The sequence below is a fragment of the Drosophila ficusphila genome, unplaced genomic scaffold (assembly GCF_018152265.1).
Source record: "Drosophila ficusphila isolate 14025-0441.05 unplaced genomic scaffold, ASM1815226v1 contig_855, whole genome shotgun sequence".
NCBI classification, from domain to species: domain Eukaryota; kingdom Metazoa; phylum Arthropoda; class Insecta; order Diptera; family Drosophilidae; genus Drosophila; species Drosophila ficusphila.
This window is the reverse complement of record NW_025064807.1, coordinates 1,115,942-1,132,813: the sequence shown is the minus strand read 5'-3', so window position 1 is coordinate 1,132,813 and position 16,872 is coordinate 1,115,942. Positions and strand designations below refer to the sequence as shown.

General features: G+C 40.5%; 3 protein-coding genes across 22 annotated transcripts in view; 1 reads left to right on the top strand and 2 right to left on the bottom strand.

The window, feature by feature from the left end:
- Window positions 1-309: 309 nt before the first annotated feature.
- Window positions 310-3,099, bottom strand: LOC108093503 (elongation factor G, mitochondrial). 2 transcript variants are annotated; one of them, XM_017193596.2, is made up of 4 exons: window positions 2,942-3,099; window positions 1,175-2,849; window positions 770-1,115; window positions 310-710 (listed from the first exon to the last, which is right to left on the bottom strand). In XM_017193596.2, the coding sequence occupies exons 1-4, from the start codon at window positions 3,011-3,013 to the stop codon at window positions 566-568; spliced, it is 2,238 nt and encodes a 745-aa protein (XP_017049085.1). In that variant the 5' UTR covers window positions 3,014-3,099; the 3' UTR covers window positions 310-565. The 2 variants fall into 2 exon arrangements, with proteins under 2 accessions (XP_017049085.1, XP_017049093.1); XM_017193604.2 differs by having other exon boundaries at window positions 2,947-3,050.
- Window positions 3,100-3,894: 795 nt separating this feature from the next.
- The window catches only part of LOC108093343 (sodium bicarbonate cotransporter 3), a 31,999-nt gene continuing 19,021 nt past the window's right edge, over window positions 3,895-16,872 (bottom strand). For 2 of the 19 annotated variants that reach the window (XM_017193410.2, XM_017193358.2), the window contains 9 exons: window positions 16,374-16,844; window positions 14,421-14,588; window positions 13,500-13,737; window positions 11,575-12,520; window positions 10,744-11,246; window positions 9,954-10,266; window positions 7,741-7,983; window positions 6,220-6,473; window positions 4,499-5,615 (listed from right to left, as the gene is read on the bottom strand). In XM_017193410.2, coding sequence (XP_017048899.1) covers window positions 5,393-5,615; window positions 6,220-6,473; window positions 7,741-7,983; window positions 9,954-10,266; window positions 10,744-11,246; window positions 11,575-12,520; window positions 13,500-13,737; window positions 14,421-14,588; window positions 16,374-16,844 — 3,359 coding nt within the window. In that variant the 3' untranslated portion in view covers window positions 4,499-5,392. Of the gene's footprint in view, window positions 4,207-4,492; window positions 5,616-6,219; window positions 6,474-6,674; window positions 7,984-9,953; window positions 10,267-10,743; window positions 11,247-11,574; window positions 12,521-13,499; window positions 13,795-14,420; window positions 14,589-15,331; window positions 15,452-16,031; window positions 16,173-16,373; window positions 16,845-16,872 lie in introns of those variants that run through there. The other 17 variants (XM_017193392.2, XM_017193367.2, XM_017193350.2 and 14 more) reach the window with 17 other exon arrangements.
- LOC108093441 lies at window positions 8,390-9,946 on the top strand. The gene is made up of 2 exons (XM_017193509.1): window positions 8,390-8,701; window positions 8,758-9,946. Exons 1-2 carry the CDS (start codon window positions 8,537-8,539, stop codon window positions 9,607-9,609), a joined length of 1,017 nt encoding a protein of 338 aa, XP_017048998.1. The 5' UTR covers window positions 8,390-8,536; the 3' UTR covers window positions 9,610-9,946.

Below are 16,872 nucleotides of genomic sequence, written 5' to 3'. Positions count from 1 at the left end.
TTTTCTAGTTATTTTATGATGCAATTGCTTTGGTCACTTTAAATTCAAAAGCGAGCGCGGGAAATAAAACCACATTGCAAATTAACAAAATGTTAAGTTTCCTAACAGAAAATGTTAAGTGCTTGGTTTTCTTAAATTTTATTTCTTTCTTCCCCATATTTTAGAAATTCTTTTTAAATCAAAACAATGTCAACTTTTTAACGACAAAAGATTGAAAATTGTATTATATAAAACCGATTTTATGTTATCAACTCAAAGCCCAGGGAAAACCATAATGTTGGTTATTAAAATAAGAGAATTCATGTAAAATATTTATAAAATACAATTCTATATATTTATTCAATTAATATGTATAAAATACAATTTGAAAACAAAGAGCATAATTTTTTTTTTACTTTTTTCTGTCTTTGTTAAATATACAAGTAATCTGTACATGTCGCAATTATCACAGTGGAAACTGAAGATTTTTGTATGAAATAAAATTTAACTAAGCAAAAGTAGAATGACACACAATAACATTTCGATTTGATAGAGATGAAAGTTAGTACTAGGGAGAAAATATAATTTAGTTCTTCTTTTTCTTCTTGTCGGGCTGAGCCAATCCTTGGGACTCCTGGTACTGGCGCACAATCTGATCCTGGACATCGGGAAGGCAGGGCGAGTACCGTGAGTACTCCATTGTGAACTCGCCCTTGCCTTGGGTACTCGATCTAAAACAAGAATACGACTTGGTTATACATCCAAAGGTTTTAGTAAATATTTAGCTTACCTCAGTTCTCCCGCATAGCCGAACATGTCGTTCAGGGGAACCTCCGCATAGACGGTGAACCACCCCTCGGTTCCCTCAGTTCCGGTGATGATGCCATGACGTTTGCTCAGGTGTCCCATTACAGCACCCTGGAATTCCTCGGGCGCCGTTACCTCAACCAGCATAATGGGCTCCAGGATTTGCCAGCTGCCGTTCTGGAAGACTTCTTTTATGGCACCATGGGCAGCCAACATAAAGGCCAGCTCACTGGAGTCCACTATGTGATGTCCACCGTCTTGCAGGCGGAATTTTATGCCGGACAACTTGTGGCCAGAGAGCATGCCCTTCTCAGCCATTTCTCTATAACCTAAACATAAAAGAATACCATTAAATATTAGTAATTTTTAAAGTTACTAATTTCCTTACCCTTTTCCACTCCAGGAACAAATTGCTTTGGTACATTAGTGCCCACTGTTTCGTCAACGAATTCCAGCAGGGTATTTTGGTTGGGCGGCAGCGGTTCCATAACACCGATAATCCTGGCATACTGTCCCGATCCTCCCGACTGTTTCTTGTGCAGGTAATCGAATTCACAGGGTCCAACCAGAGTTTCCCTAAATGCTACTTTAGGCTTTCCCAGCGTCACCGGGCAGCCATATTCCCTCTCCATTCGCTGGGCGTAGATCTCCAGATGAAGTTCACCCATTCCCGAAACGAGAGTTTCCTTCACATCGTTGTCGAAAAAGAAGTGGAATGTGGGATCCTCCTTGGTGAATCTGGCAATGGCCTTCGAGAAGTTATCTCGGTCCTTGGTGTTGGTCGGTTTAATGGCCATTGAGACAACGGGTTCCGGCACGAAAATTGACTCCATGGCCAGGTTGTCCTTGGGATTGGTGGTGAAAGTGTCTCCGGAGGCGCAATCAACTCCGAACAGGGCGAATATATCGCCGGCGTAGACCTCGTTGACATCCTCCATTTGATTCGAGTGCAGGCGAACCAGGCGAGCAATCCTCACCTTCTTGTTGGTGCGGGCATTGAAGATGTTGTCACCCTTGCGGAGCACTCCTTGGTAGCATCTGAGGTAGGTAAGTTGGCCAAAGCGGCCGGCTTCCAGTTTGAAGGCCAGGCCCACAAAGGGATCCTTTCCATCGCGTGCGGGATTCAACACAATTTTCTCCGGTTCCTGTCCTTCCTTCTCTATGTAGGCCAAGTTCTCCACTTCCCCGGGGTTGGGCAGGTATTCAATAACCGCATCTAACAGTGGCTGAACACCCTTGTTTTTTAGTGCAGTTCCCACCAAAACGGGCGTAAAGGTTCGCTTGATGCAGGTTCTTCTCAAAGCAGCCTTGATATCGTCCTCCGTGAAGGGTTTCTCCTCCAGGAAAAGTTCACCAAAGGTGTCGTCCGCATTCGAGAGGTGTTCGATGAGCTCCTGCCTCCTTTCTTGGCTTTCCACTCGCATGTCCTGCGGGATTTCGTCCAGCCTCAGATCGATTCCGTGTTCGCCCTCGAAGTAGATAGCTCTTTCCCGCACCAAATCCACAATGCCCTTGCAGTTGCTTTCCACACCGATGGGTAGTTGAATGAAGGCAGCATTGTGGTTCATTTTGGACCGCATCTGGGACAAAACTCTGTAGGGATTCGAGCCCAAGCGATCCAGTTTGTTGATGAAGGCCAGGCAGGGGACATTGTAGCGCTTCATCTGCCGGTTGACCGTAAGCGTTTGGCTCTGAACACCGCCCACTGCACAAAGAACCAGAACGGCGCCGTCCAAAACGCGAAGAGCACGCTCCACCTCCACGGTGAAGTCCACGTGACCCGGCGTGTCGATGATGTTGATGTTGGTCTCCTTCCACAGGGTGTATGTGGCAGCTGATTGGATGGTGATCCCCCTCTGCCGCTCCAGTTCCATGCTGTCCATGGTGGCACCTACGTTATCCTTTCCGCGAACCTCGTGCATTTCCGCAATCCTGCCGGTGTAAAAGAGGATTCTCTCCGTCAGAGTCGTCTTTCCACTGTCTATGTGCGCCGATATGCCGATGTTCCGGATCTTCTCGATGGGCTTGTGCTCCGAGAACTTGGCATGCGAACTATAGCCGGCCTGCAAAGTTATAATATTATTAAACTACATTCTTTACAACAATTACATAACGAGCCGATCGGTTTTCGGTTATTTCTCTGCTCCGAACTCACCCTACCCAAAGACTCCAGTGCCCGCAGGCGCAGCGGGTTGTTCCCGATCAGTAGACGTGAAATTAGCGACATCCCGGCCAGGTTTTAATTAATAATTGCGGATTTAAAAAAATAACACGCGCTCGCTCGAGGAAACCCCACCACAGTGTTGCCAGATCGTAAAATGGGTCTCACCCAATACTTTTGACCAACCCTGAACACCCCCACTAAGTGTTCCCGCTAAATTCAAAACCTCGTTAATTGTTATCGCACTAACCAACCTCAAAATTTTATTTATATTTGCAGCTTGCGCAGTTGATTTAAATTGTTGTTGTTCAATATATTTTATACGTTTTTTGGTGATTTTAATACGAATATTTAAAAGTAGAACTTTCGAAAACCAAAACCACTTATCTGGCAACACTTTCCAACCAAATCAGTGTGACTGTGGGTGACCAAATTATTAAAGCGATGATATCGCTCTTAGACGATAGTAGGATCAATATGATGATTGCCGTTACAAATAGTATCCACATTTTAGTCAAATAAATTTGACCAGAAAAGAACACACGGCTAAATATAATATTTATCTCCAGAAATGATGTGATAATAAAACAATAAACTTATTAACTTATTTATGGTTTTAGTAGTTATAGTGGTCCGAAATTCATCATATTGCTAGATAAAAAAAATTTCCGCATTAATTTTATTTAACATCCAAAATGATTGTTAAGCCCAATAATTTTTAAAAATGTGGAAATCAATAAAAAATAATTTTTTTTACATACATATCAGCATAGTAATTGCTCTACATTTGTGTGCTTACCCAAAATTAAAATATGTCAAAATATTTACCCCTGAAAATAAAACGGAAATTTAAATCTATTGAATTTGAATTCCGATCATTTTTCTTGTAATTACATACTTACATGTTTCCCTTTTATTCGCGTACCATCAATGAGTAAGATTTTCAATTCAAAATAAATAAACTTTATTTTATACATTTATTTCAACAAATTCCTTTAGAGTGGATTGTATAAGATTGGTTTTCGGTTGTCGCTTGATATGTTGCCAGACAATTAATTTGTGCCACAAATCGCACGCAAAAGGGACGGTAGGTGGTACATACACATTATAATTATATAGACAGATTATAGACACACAAAACTGTTATACAGGTACACAGATATACGCTAAAATGGAGTTAAATCATTGACTCAAACGGATGTTTCTGTTGGTGTGAGATATCCACGCCACAATTGCTTCGACGTATTAAATTTTGAGTTCTGCAATAGTGAAAATAGAGATTAATATCCGATATCTAGGGTGAGCATTATCAGGAATAACCTAGTTTTTTTTTACTAAGTACATAGAAAACCAAGTGATAGAGTAGAAAATGCGCATACAGACATCAAACACGATGCTAATGAAGCTTGATGGTTTGATTCTTCGAAACAGAGTTTGAAAATGATTGAAAATATTTACAAAAGGTTTTGTTTTTTTTATGCCTTCTAAGTAATATACATTTTTTTTGCAGCTTTTTAATGCATTTTTTTCAGAATATCCAACGCTGATACTCCACAAACTTGATCTAATGTCTATGAATGTCTGATATTATGGAAGACAGGCAGAAGTTGCTGAGGTGCTATATATGAATGATCAGAGATATAGATTTCGGGAGCAGTAGGTGCCACACTCAACACTCACAACTATGCACAAAATACACTGAAAACGAACGATGCATACCAAAAGTAACGAAATGAAAGATACATTTTTGTTTCCGCAGTTGCTTGTGGCTAATTAATTGTTCGCCACTTTTATTCAATATTAATAGTTGTCTATAGTTTATATATATTTTTTTTCGGGTGTGTCGGATAGGATGCGTGTGTCTCTGTGTGTTAAAGTTAGTGTAAGGCATAAAATATAATACAATTGTTTACAGCTTTGTCTTGGCTAGGCTAAATGATACACTTCTTAAACAACCCACCCCCAAGATATACCCATCAGATCACAGTTCGATAAATAAGCCCCATATAACACACAATTCGCTTTAGCTAACCAAGTCAAAGGGGAAATAGGAAAATTGGACAAACATCGGATCACCGATGGTTAATATTTATGCGCTCGCATTCTCGGAATTGACTCTATAAAATTCGTTTCAAAAGTGTATATTTGGAATGTTTTTTCTCGTCTACAGAATACCGTTATATATTTTATTTTATAAGTAATACTTGTATAACTTGTACCTGAGCCCCAAATCAAAGTTACACCCCTCTACTGGCACAGCTAAAAAATCGTTACCAAAAACGTCACCTGGGATAACTACTACGATATATACCATATAGTAAATAGAGATTATGATACGGTTGTGAATGATCAACTAGAAATACATGGATGTGTGTGTGTGTGTGTGTGTGTGTGCGGGTTCTTTGTGCTTTTGTTCGCATTGTATCCATATCTTTTTCGGGATCTTTAGACGGGCGTTATGTTGGCTGGATTGATCTGGCTGTTGACCAAAGAAGATCCTTCGAGTTTGGCAGCCGCCTCCTTGCAATTATTCATCTGCTGCTGTTGCTGCTGCTGCTGCTGCTGAGCTCCCGTGGGATTGCCCGGTGTGTTTGGCGGGGCTTCACTGTACTCATCCGCCTCGTGCATGGGCGAGAGGCGTGGCGAGAGGGCGGCACTCGAGGGGGCACTGCAGAAAGGGGAGGCACAGGGGAATGCGAAGACGAGCATGAATGATTTAGTAGTCGATGATATCAGGAGAAAGCCTATTATTTTTTGTACTTTCGACACTTCTGAATCATAGCTTCATAGGCATTTAATGACTAAAATTTTCTGAATTTTGATAAAGATATATACACTTTTTTAAGGGTCCTATGAAGAAGACCAAAAAAAAATAAAATTATAAATTATAAAAATGAAAATATACATAAAAGACTCAGGCAATATATATATTTTTAAATAAGAAAAAAAATCTAAAATAATTTTTAAATATTAAATATTTTTCATAAGCGAAAAAATGTTTTAGAACGCACATTAAATAAAAGAAAGCAAAACCCTGCAAGGATATATTACTTGTCATTTAATAATCTATTCATAATAGTATCATCTTCTTTTTCTTGTATCTCCTGTTCTAAGGGAGCTTATACGATCTGATTTTGGGTGTAGGAAAAGATAGATTTATATACAAAAGAGAGAGCAAAAGTTCTAGCAGCTCATAAGGGGAAAGCGAGTGATCTTATCTGAACCCTGACTCAGAACCCGACCCATCGGGACATTCCATTGAGAACACTTACTGGTTGCCGTTGATTTGACGAACTTTGACGGTGACCGGGATGATCAGTTGCTCCGAGATCCCGTTGCCATCCTTGTTGATCTGCTGCCAGACTGTGGTGCGATTAACAGCCTCCTGGGGAATGTTCACTGTGGGTCCATTGTTGGCCGGCTTGTTGCCCGATAGCGGAATGTGAATGGTGGTCGGACCCCCCGACTTATCGGCATTATAGTTGGGTCCGGACCCCGATCCCGGGTGATGCTGATGATGGTTGTCCTTCAATATAAAATTGGCATAGTTTTGGGACCAAAAAACATCTCTCGGGAGGAGGAAGCAAGGAAAGAGTAGAAAAGGGTATAGCATATCTGATCTAGTGTTGCAATAGTGAAAGGCGAAGAAGAAGAAAGGTTCGCTAAATAAAAGGGTGAGGGTCTAAATCGGTGATCTTGTGTGTAAAAGCCAATTCGGTGAAGTGTGTTCAATTTTATGCCAATCTTTTGTTTTATTTTTATTTGTTTAGTTTGGTTTTTGTGTTGCAATTTTGGATTTTGCCCATGACATATTTTACATCAATTTTCGCTACATTAAGTGTGTGCTTGTGTCTCTGGTTAGTTACTGGAACTCGCGACCCGATGACTATAAAATAACATAACATGTTCGATTTAATACATTTAGGTACTTGTTGTACAGTGTAAACGCTTGATTAATTATGACTTAAGCTAGAATTTCATTTACATTTATAAATATCATATTTGTATATATATATATAGGGTAAGAGTAGTTTTAGAGTAGGTTCGGATAGATAACACATTTTTGCACTACAAAAAACCACATTGTTTCTTTTTTTGTGGGTTTGGCATTTACAGGTGGTTTAAAAGCGTTTTTTAGCACAGGATCAGAAGAGGTTAGGAAATCATATTTATCAAAAACTATCGTATATATAAAAACAAAATGCAAAATTGCTACATGCCATAGTTTAAAATTAAAATGGGGTTGGGGAAAAACATTTACAAAATACTGTTAAAGACATGATAAAAACGTATATAACAGAGAATAATGCATATACATGGATATATATAACTATAGTAGGTTGGATAAGATGTATCAAGACCGACAAAATGCAAATTAATCGAAAAATTCTATAAATAATTGAATTTATCGGTATCGGAACCATCGAAGCGCCAATCGCTAATCGTTGGTTTTTTGTGCGGTAGACTGGGCAGCACTGCAAACGCAAATGAAATGGGTAGCACTTGTCCATAGGGTTTTTTTGTTTTTTGGCTTGGGCGTGGGCGTGGCATGGGCGTGTGCTTGTTTGTCTAAGTGTGTGTGTGCAAGAGAGTGTGTTCTATGTGCTCTACTTCTTGAGCAGACTGCTCTGTGCCTCGAACTCCTTCTCATTTGCATTTGAGGTGGTGCAACTGATGAGGCCGGGGCCCTCACCACCAGACCCAGCGAGGTTACCATCGAGGCCCGGCGACTTGCCAACCACCCTGCCCCGACTACCCTTTCCCCAAGGGAAAATTCGCGCCAATAAGCCCACCTCAGCGTCCAGTTTATGCAGATCATCGGCCGCCGCTCGCTTCGTCATCTCCGGCATTATATCATCCAGGATCTTCAGCTCCCGTCGGGTAAATACAAGATCCAGGGCCTTTCGTATGCCGATCATCACCACCAACATCAAGGGGAACAGGATAGAGGTCTGTGAGAAGGACTTGATCAGCCAAAGGATAATGAGACACGCCAGCTGAATTGCGGTGAACAGGTGAACGCGCTTAATGGGAACCTGTAAAGTAAATCAAACGGAATAATTAGAAGCAGATTAATATTAATTGTTTCTTAATTATAAACTTTAAAATATTATTCTTCAATGTATTTTTGTAGATAAGATGAATTCTGTGTTTTTTTAGGCACATTTTTGTATAATTATATCACTCTCTTTTAAATTCCACAGAATTATAATTGTTTTTATTCAATTAAAATGGCTATTTATTTATATCGCCACAATTTTATTTTCAAGAGTTTAATATTATTGGTAAATTTTAAATTAAAAATTAAATAATTGTATATATGCGTTAAATGCATTATATGGTTTTCCCAAAAATTTTATTTTTTTCGGTACATGCATAAAATTTTGGTTTGCTAATTTTTCTGATTTTTATTTTATAGCTGTTACGTCATTGCCGGTCGAACTGAGTAACAGACTGAACCGTACATATGTACATGTATTTTTATATCTTCTCTGGTTAAGAATATTTATACTTTATGGTTTGCTTGTATGTTGTTGTACCTTAAAAGCAGCATGATAGTGATACATCCGCTGTTTAAAAGATTAAAATATGACTAACTGCACACTAGACTTAAAGAAATATCGTCATTTGAAAACAGTTCAGTCTTGTTTCAATTGTGCTTCTGACAAGTTCATTACGGAAAAAATGCGAAAGGTCCATTTAAGTCTAGTATTTGCGATTGCCTTACTTGGAACTGCTATCGCCAGTTTGGCCGTAAGTCTACACGTTTCTCCTTAAAGTGCAAGGCTGAGATTTATTTATTTTTTCAGGAAGAAGCGGTTCCTGGATGCAGTCAATTCACTGAGGTTCTGGAAAGTCGACTTAAAGCCATTGAAGACACTTTGCACCAGAGATTGACGAGCTTTGAAAATCGACTGACTCAATGGGAGTGCTCAAAGAAAGTAATAGTTCCAATAAAAGACTCTTCTACTTTTAATGATGAGACCACCGAGAGGAATTTGTTGGATCAGACGAAAATTACTCAGTCACACTTGAACGCCGAAATTCCACGGAATCCAAACATAAACTCATCAATCGGTTCCCGAATAAAGGATATCTATAACGACTTGGCGATAATCGCAGCTTTCAAAGCAAACCCTATAAGTACTGAAAGACCTGAAGAGAATGTTAGCGAAGAGCCAAAACCTTTTGATATTGAAAAGTTCCTACAAGAATTAGATGTTCCTGAAATACTCAAGAATTTAAATGCTACAGTGGAACACGAAAACGAAGTTCAACAAGGAACAACAAATCCGGATAATTTGGTTAAAGATGAAAGTACAACTGAGAATTCTTCTCAAGATTCAACAGAAGGGCCTCTTCATGTAAAAGGTGTCCTACCAGAGATAAACAATCAAGACCAAGATCCAGATACAACGATTGTGGAGTTGGAGCCAAGTTCAGTATCAATGGAGGAAGGGGAAAAGTCAGTTAAAAGCATCGAATCAATAGAAACTATTAAGGAACCACCTAAGTTTGATGGTAGCTCCCCAGTTGAGTTTCTGGTCGATCAATTGATAAAGGATCTTAATGCCAAGAAAAAACAAGACGAGATGGAAGAAGAAGAAATATATGAATATGATGGATCCTGGTTGAGGCGTTTAGTTAAACAAGAAAAATGAGAATAAATTACAAAATACAAATATTTCTTAAAATTCTAAAAAAATACAATCAAAATGACACATTACTTAGATGCAGGATTGGAAAAAATCCATGAATATTAATAGTTATTGTATTTTTAATTTATAACATATATTGCCAAAATGTTAAGACATATAAGCCTATTATAGTAAAATATTTTGGGTTTTAAAGTCAGGTAATAAAATGGTAGAGAAAAGTGGTTTTAAAAAAGTTCCCCTTTGAAATTATTCACCAGTCTCAATAAAATTACGCAAATTAATACCAAAATAGATACTTATTTACAATAACCTGGAAAATCTTATGAGAAACCATTGGTATATCTTACCTGGCGCAGGAACATATAGTCCGGTTGGTACTTGGCCGGCATGAACATGATCAGTATGCGATCGAAGAACTGGAGACCCTTAAGCGAGGCCACGCCCATATAGAGAAAGACGCCGAACAGGACCGGCATGGGGATGTGACCGAGCAGCGGGGTCAGCAGCACGGACACGCCGATGGTCAGGAAGATGAGGATGTGGGTCACCCGCTGCTCGCGCACTCCCAGGAACTGTGGCTTCTCGCCAGGGGCCGAGCACTCCGATTCCAGCTTCAGCGAGTTCACGTGGTTGATGCTCAGCACGGTGGCAGCCACGAACCTGTGGAATTCATAAATATTAATAAATAAAATATAATATCAATAACAAATAATATTAATATTAAATAAATATTAAAAATTTAATAAAAATGTGGACATAATATACACATATTTAATTGGGATAATTAAGATAAGATGAGATTCATGAGATAAAATAGCAAAAATCTTGAATTTACTAACAATTATTTTTGCCTTTGCATTTACAAGAAAAACATATTTTAATATTTCTATTTCTGGATTCCCATTTCAATGAGTTCTTTCAGGTTTTGGCTATATGTTTACCGAAACCAAAACAAGTTAAATCATATCATATCATATATATAAAATCAATCCATACATTTAAAAACCGATTCCTGATTTGAACTTCATTCTATAATGTGTATTAATATCATATTATAGAGTATACCCATGCAAGTATTAATGCAAGTCTGGATAAATTATATCTATAACTAATATGATTTCTTTGGTCGAAACTCACCAAGGCAGTCCCATCAAGCTGCAAATAGCAATCAGAATGGAGAGGATGAACAGATCCAGATGGTAGCCGCATCCCTTCTTCAGCTTGTTCTCCTTGCGGTTCACAATAACTGCGGTGATCTGCTGGTCCATGAAGATCAAGATGGTGCCCAGGAGGGCGGGGAACACGGCAATGATCGGCGACCACCAGGGATTCCTCTCGGAGAACGGCGGGATGAGCCAGCCCCTGGTGCTCAGCGTCGGCTTCAGCTCGTTGGGAACCTCCAGCTTCTGGGTGGGCACTCCCAGGGAATAATCGAAGAAAGTCATCGCGAAAATGGCAATCAGCACGGAGAAGTCGCTGATGTACTGGCGAACGATCGAGGGGAAGAAGAGCGCGTTCTTGAACTCCTTCAGCACGGTGGAAATGAGGAAGGTGCCGGCGCAGAGACACACCGACATTAGGAAAACGTTCTCGGTGGGCGGGGTGCCGCAATCGCCTCCAACCAATGTGCCATTGTAACTCTAAAAACAATATTATTTTATTAATAAAATTAACAAGAAAAGTGTGAACACTTTCACACATATCACAACCTCGTATAAATTTTAATAAAACAAGACATTACTACATAAATAAATAAATAATATTATGGAGTAAACTTTTGGTAATCAGAGAATAGTATCGGAATGCTTAATTATTTTAATGATTATTTTCATATTTTATCTCTCCTTAACTTTTCCTTTTAGCAAATCATTACGAAAAGATCATTGCATCAAAAATATTCTTTGATGCAATGATCAAATGTAATTCCTATAAGTTAAAATTCTTTTAGGTTTTTTTAAGACACCTTACCTCACAGGAATCCCAGTTGTACTTGGCATAGTCGATCACACTGGCGTTGCTTCCCAGTGGCGGCGTACAGACGCAGTCGTATATCCCCTGATTGACCGGGAAGTTCTTGCCGATGACCACCACGTTCTCGATGGCCTTGTAGATGAAGATGAAGGCGATCAGGGTGGCGAAGTTCTCCTCGGTGAACCGGGTGATGTAGCAGACGAGGGCACTGGCGTCGATCGCGGTCAGGACGATGCAAATGCCGGCGACCCACATGCCGATCCAGAACCGGAAGGTCATGTAATCCCAGTTCATCTTCAGACAGAACTCGTAGATAATTGACTCGAAGACCAGGACTGGACCGGTGGACCCGAGAATTGTCAGCGGCTGACCCGAAAAGAAGCCATACCCCATGCCACAAACGAACCCGGACACCAGAGACTCCATCGCAGCCATGTGCTTGCCGGTGGCCTCGGCCAGGAGTCCTCCGAATGTGATGATCGGCGAGAGGCAGGCGAAGTACAGGAAGATCCAGGAGGCGACGCACTGCATCGACAGCGAGTCCTTGTAGTCGCTGAGGTACCACGGTGCCTTCCTCTTGATGTCGTTGATGAGTCCTCCGAACAGGCGACCCGTCCGCGACAATCCGTTCTCCTCCCGCAGACGCGCCTCCTCCTCCTCCTCGTCCACCTCCTCCTTGGGCAACTCCGGTGGACGTTTGCGCACCTCCTGCGAGGGAATCGCCGCCGGCGGCTCAATCCGAATGGTGGGATCCCACTCGCCGGGAGGCAGAACGGTGACCGCGTCGAGGAACTCGTCCACGCCGGACAGCAGGTGATCCCGCTTGCGAGCTCGGTAGGCCACCTCGTGGAAGATCTCGTCGGACATCAGGGTGGCCATCGCCCGCCCGATCTCGTGGAAGTTGCTCTGGCTTCCGGGCGGACCAAGCAGGATAAACACAAATCTGTCCGGGGAAAACACAATTATAATTAGTTATCGGTTATAAATAATAAGCTTTGAATGGTAAAATTGGAGAGTATTAATTATATTAAACAAGTTGTATACACTTTGTAATTTATTTATAACCCATCTTTTAAAGAGATATACCTATTCTAGAAACATTAAAAACTTATCAAACTTTTTCTCCGAAATTAAACTTTTTTATGAGCTATTGAAAAAACAATGCTTAGTTTATCAGCCTGCAGATAATTCTTAATAATTATTGTCTACCAAATTACATATCATAAAATCATTCGATACTGCTTAATCTTTTTCTCGGAAATTAAAAAAAATACAAATTTATTATGGGCCCTAAATTGATAAAAACACAACGCTTCTATTGACATATCATTTACAGTTCACCACAAAATACATTTCGTGGAAGTCAATTATTTTCACAAACATTCTTTGCTGTCAGTAATGAATAACACATTTTATTAGTTTATAGGTTAAGTAATTACTACAATTTTTAAAAATACAATTTTTGTATATTATTTTTCGGTCTACAAGCTCGTAGTAAAAAGCCTTCGCTGCTAGCAATAAAATACCAAATTTATTGTTAAAGTAATTTGACTAAATCTTTTTGATCTTTTATAGGTTATATTATATTAACGAAGGATTAAATATAAGACATTGCTGAAAACCAGCTTTATTAATTTATTCAAGCCATCAAATTCACACATTTTATAATTAGAATCAAGTCCACAATAAATATGCTTTTTATTCACATTAACGTTTGGACAAACAACTTTATAATATTTTTTATTTGAATAATAAAAAGTTATTTAAATTAAAACAATAATTTTCTTTAAGAAAAAGTGAGGATGGAAAAGCTAGTTTTAAATGCCTATTATTGGATGATATGCTTCCATATTCCCCACTTCTGTTTGTAAGATTTCAAAAACCTTTGAAAGAAAAATAGAATTGTTTTTGGGTGAACCTACCTTGTGGGCACTGGGACCTCGGTGAGGTCGCCGAGGACGACCGCCTGGCTGAGGCGGATGAAGCAGGAGAGGGTGCGCTCCAGGAAGTCCACCTCGCCGACGAGGATGTTGCTGGCCTCCGCCCCCGGGGGGATCTTCCGCATGAAGTGGGTGTTGCCCTTGTGCTGCTGCTCGCTCAGCTCGGTGCCGCTTCCCGGCCGGGCCATCGACTGGTTGCTGGGACTCTTGACCATGTCCTCTGTGATCGGGGGCAGGTTTTGTGCGGGCCGCGAGTGTTTAGAATTAGATTTTTTCTCTGCATTAGTCGTGTTTTTCGGTTCGGGTTCACGGGATGCAGGCAGGTATTTTGGTGTCGTGTTTACATATTTTGATATTTATTTTGTTTTGGATTACGTGCGTTGAGAGGTATTACAATAATAATAACAACAACAACATGTAGGTCAACACGTTACAACGGAACAACATAAAAAACATACGAAAAAGAAGTGCGAAAAAGAAACATTTGATTAAATTCGGGTTCGGCTAAGAGTGCTGGAAGAGATTTCAAATTGAGTTCAGATACGGATAATGAAGCATGCAAAAGATATTGGAAAGTTGTTAGTTCTGAAGTTTGTGTTAGATGATAAGCGTGCAGATATGTGAGGATTGTTTTCTTTTCTTTTCTAATTTGTCTCTACAAAACCATTTCCTGCTTTTCCAATTCAGCTGGATTAAACCTTCATGCAAATTTCGTCGCCTTCGAATTTCCTTTTATTCAACCAATTTTATTTACACAACTGCGAACTACCAAAACGAGTATTCAATGTATTTATCGAGGATCTTTTTTAAACAATTAACAGACACGCAAAATCAAACAATAAATGAAAACGGTCACTTCTTGAGTTGGTTTCGAAAAAGGTTTCTTGGAGTTGTTTTCTTTACCGAGCGTTCTTGTGCTGGGTTTTCCACTCGGCACCGTTAGAAAACGGCCCATTCCGCCGGCAGCGGTGCTTAGATTGGGGTTTCCATTGGATCCGGGCGGTCCCGGTTCGCTGGCCGTTAGGGAAATTGGCGTTGTGGCCCCCAAAATGTTGCCAGAGTGCTCTTCAACTGGAAAATGTTTGGGTTTGTTGGGGTTTTCAGGTTATCATTAGGCTGAGGTTATTTTGTAAGTATCGCGAGCTGGGTTGGTTCTTGTTTCCTCATTCCCTCAGAGGATCCGTTTAGTAAAGATTAAATATATGTATATTTCTCTTAGAAAGGAACTTAGTAAAGGTCCAAATAGTTAGGGTTAGCAACATATATACTTGCTATGACCTATTGATTATTTATTATCCTATTCTGTTTGATTCGGAAATCAAAGTTTTGACCCAATAAACTAAATTAGTAAATGCGTATTTGAATTATTATAACAACGGTGTCGAATGTTTTATAAAGTTTGTGAACTTAGAAGAATTTTTGTGATTTTAATGGGTTATAGTTTGTTGATTAAAAAGTGACAAGTGAAATAAAAAGGGCCTTTAAGAAATGGGGCTTTCAATCACTTAAGTATCGAAAAAGTAGAGTGGAGTTTTAGTGAAGAATAGGGGAGGTAGGGATATAGAAGGTAATATAAATATTAAAATTCCTTATACTCTGTATAGATTTGTTAAAATGCGTAGAAAGACAGCACAATAAGTCATCATAAAAAGGGTCTAACGAGCTTTTGAAGATTATAGTTGATTATATAGTGAGTAGATTAAAAAGTTCAAGGAGTAGAGTAAATAGAGAAGTCAAGAGATAATCATCGAAAAACACAGCGTGCTTTTGAAAAGTACAGCAAAGTACAGTGAAAACCATTGATGGGCTATTACTTGGCATTGTTTGTCCTTGATTTTGAGCCTGATTCTGATTCTGGGCCTGATGATGGGGCGATGCCCCGGCATGGAACCAGGTGGTGACCCCAATGGCGCCCAATTGCGCGGAGGTGTCAGCTTTTTGGGTGAACGATTTTATTTTATGATTATTTAGCGTGTATCCTACATTTTTTAGCTTATGGATGTGAGTGATTAATGAATGATCACGACTTATTGGTGGCAAGGGTTAATCTCTAGAGGGTTATTTTCATCTTAAGAAAGTCTTTTCCTTGAAGCAAGCTGCAACTTTTTGGTTTTAGAGGATTATAATTTGCTAGGATACATATTGTTATCTTCAAATATAAAAAGGGGTTCCTCCGGAGCAGAAATTTTATTTAGAAAGTTCATCTCTATTAGGGTAAAAGTTAAATGGTATAGGTAGTTCACAGAATCCCATTAAGATTCTTTAGGTCTGAATTTGTTATATTCGGGGTTCCATACTTTCTCTGATCTAGGGTTGTTTCTAAAGGTTTTGAGATCGGATTTCCATGGTTAAGTCTTTAATTAGCTGTTAAATTTGGTTTCTATTTGTTTCTGGGTGCTTTTGAGTGCGAGGCAACTGAAAATGTTGACGGCTTTTGGCTTTCAGCTTTACAGAGATTGCTTGAGAGAGAGTTGATACAGGTGAGGGACTAGTTGGCTAGTTCTAAGGCTATACCTGTGGGAACAGCGAGATAACAACCACGCTGGTCCTTACTCGACACACAGAGGGGTGTCTGGTGGCCATATCCAGATCCAGTCAGATCCAGGCCAGCCGAGGAGCCATGCAGTGAGTGCAGTGGAGTGCTCTTGCCCAGGTCTGAGTTGTTAGTATTACGTTAGTTCGGATCGGATGAGAGTGTTAGACACTTGACACAATGATCCTAAATGAGCTGATCTGAGCTGAGCTGTGGTGATGGCACTTGACTCGCGTATGGATCACAGACTCACACCAAAACGAACGAGATGAGCTTAGAGAAACCCCTGGTGGTGCTGATGATGCCCTTCCCCCAATACTCACTTTTCGACGACGAGTGGTTGCGCATATCGGCCAGGGATCGGATGATCGGCAGTCGCGTCTTCTTGGCGTACTCGTGCTGGTGGCGATGGCGTCGCAGGAGGGCATCCTTCACCTTGTCCTTTACTCCTGGTGGCAGGGTGCCTGCACTGACCATGTGATCGCAGACCAGGTCGGCCATCACCTCCAGGTTGTGGGCCTCCATGTCGAGCATCACACTCCCGTTGACCAGCAGGCGGCGCAGCTCGAACAGCGAGTGGAGCGAGAGGGTGGCCACGTGGGGCTTCGACCACCGGTTGCCCCCCTCCTCCACGTCCTCCTCGAACTTGATCCAGCGCGCCGTCTCCTTCCACTCGATCTCGTCGCCCTCCTTCACCAGCATCCCCATCTCCGAGAAGAGCGGGTGCGATACGTGGGTGCCGTCGTCCACATCCTCGCCGAGGATGAACTGGACGCGCTGGGCCGGGGGAGTCACTATAATTTCAAGGGTACAGTATGAGAA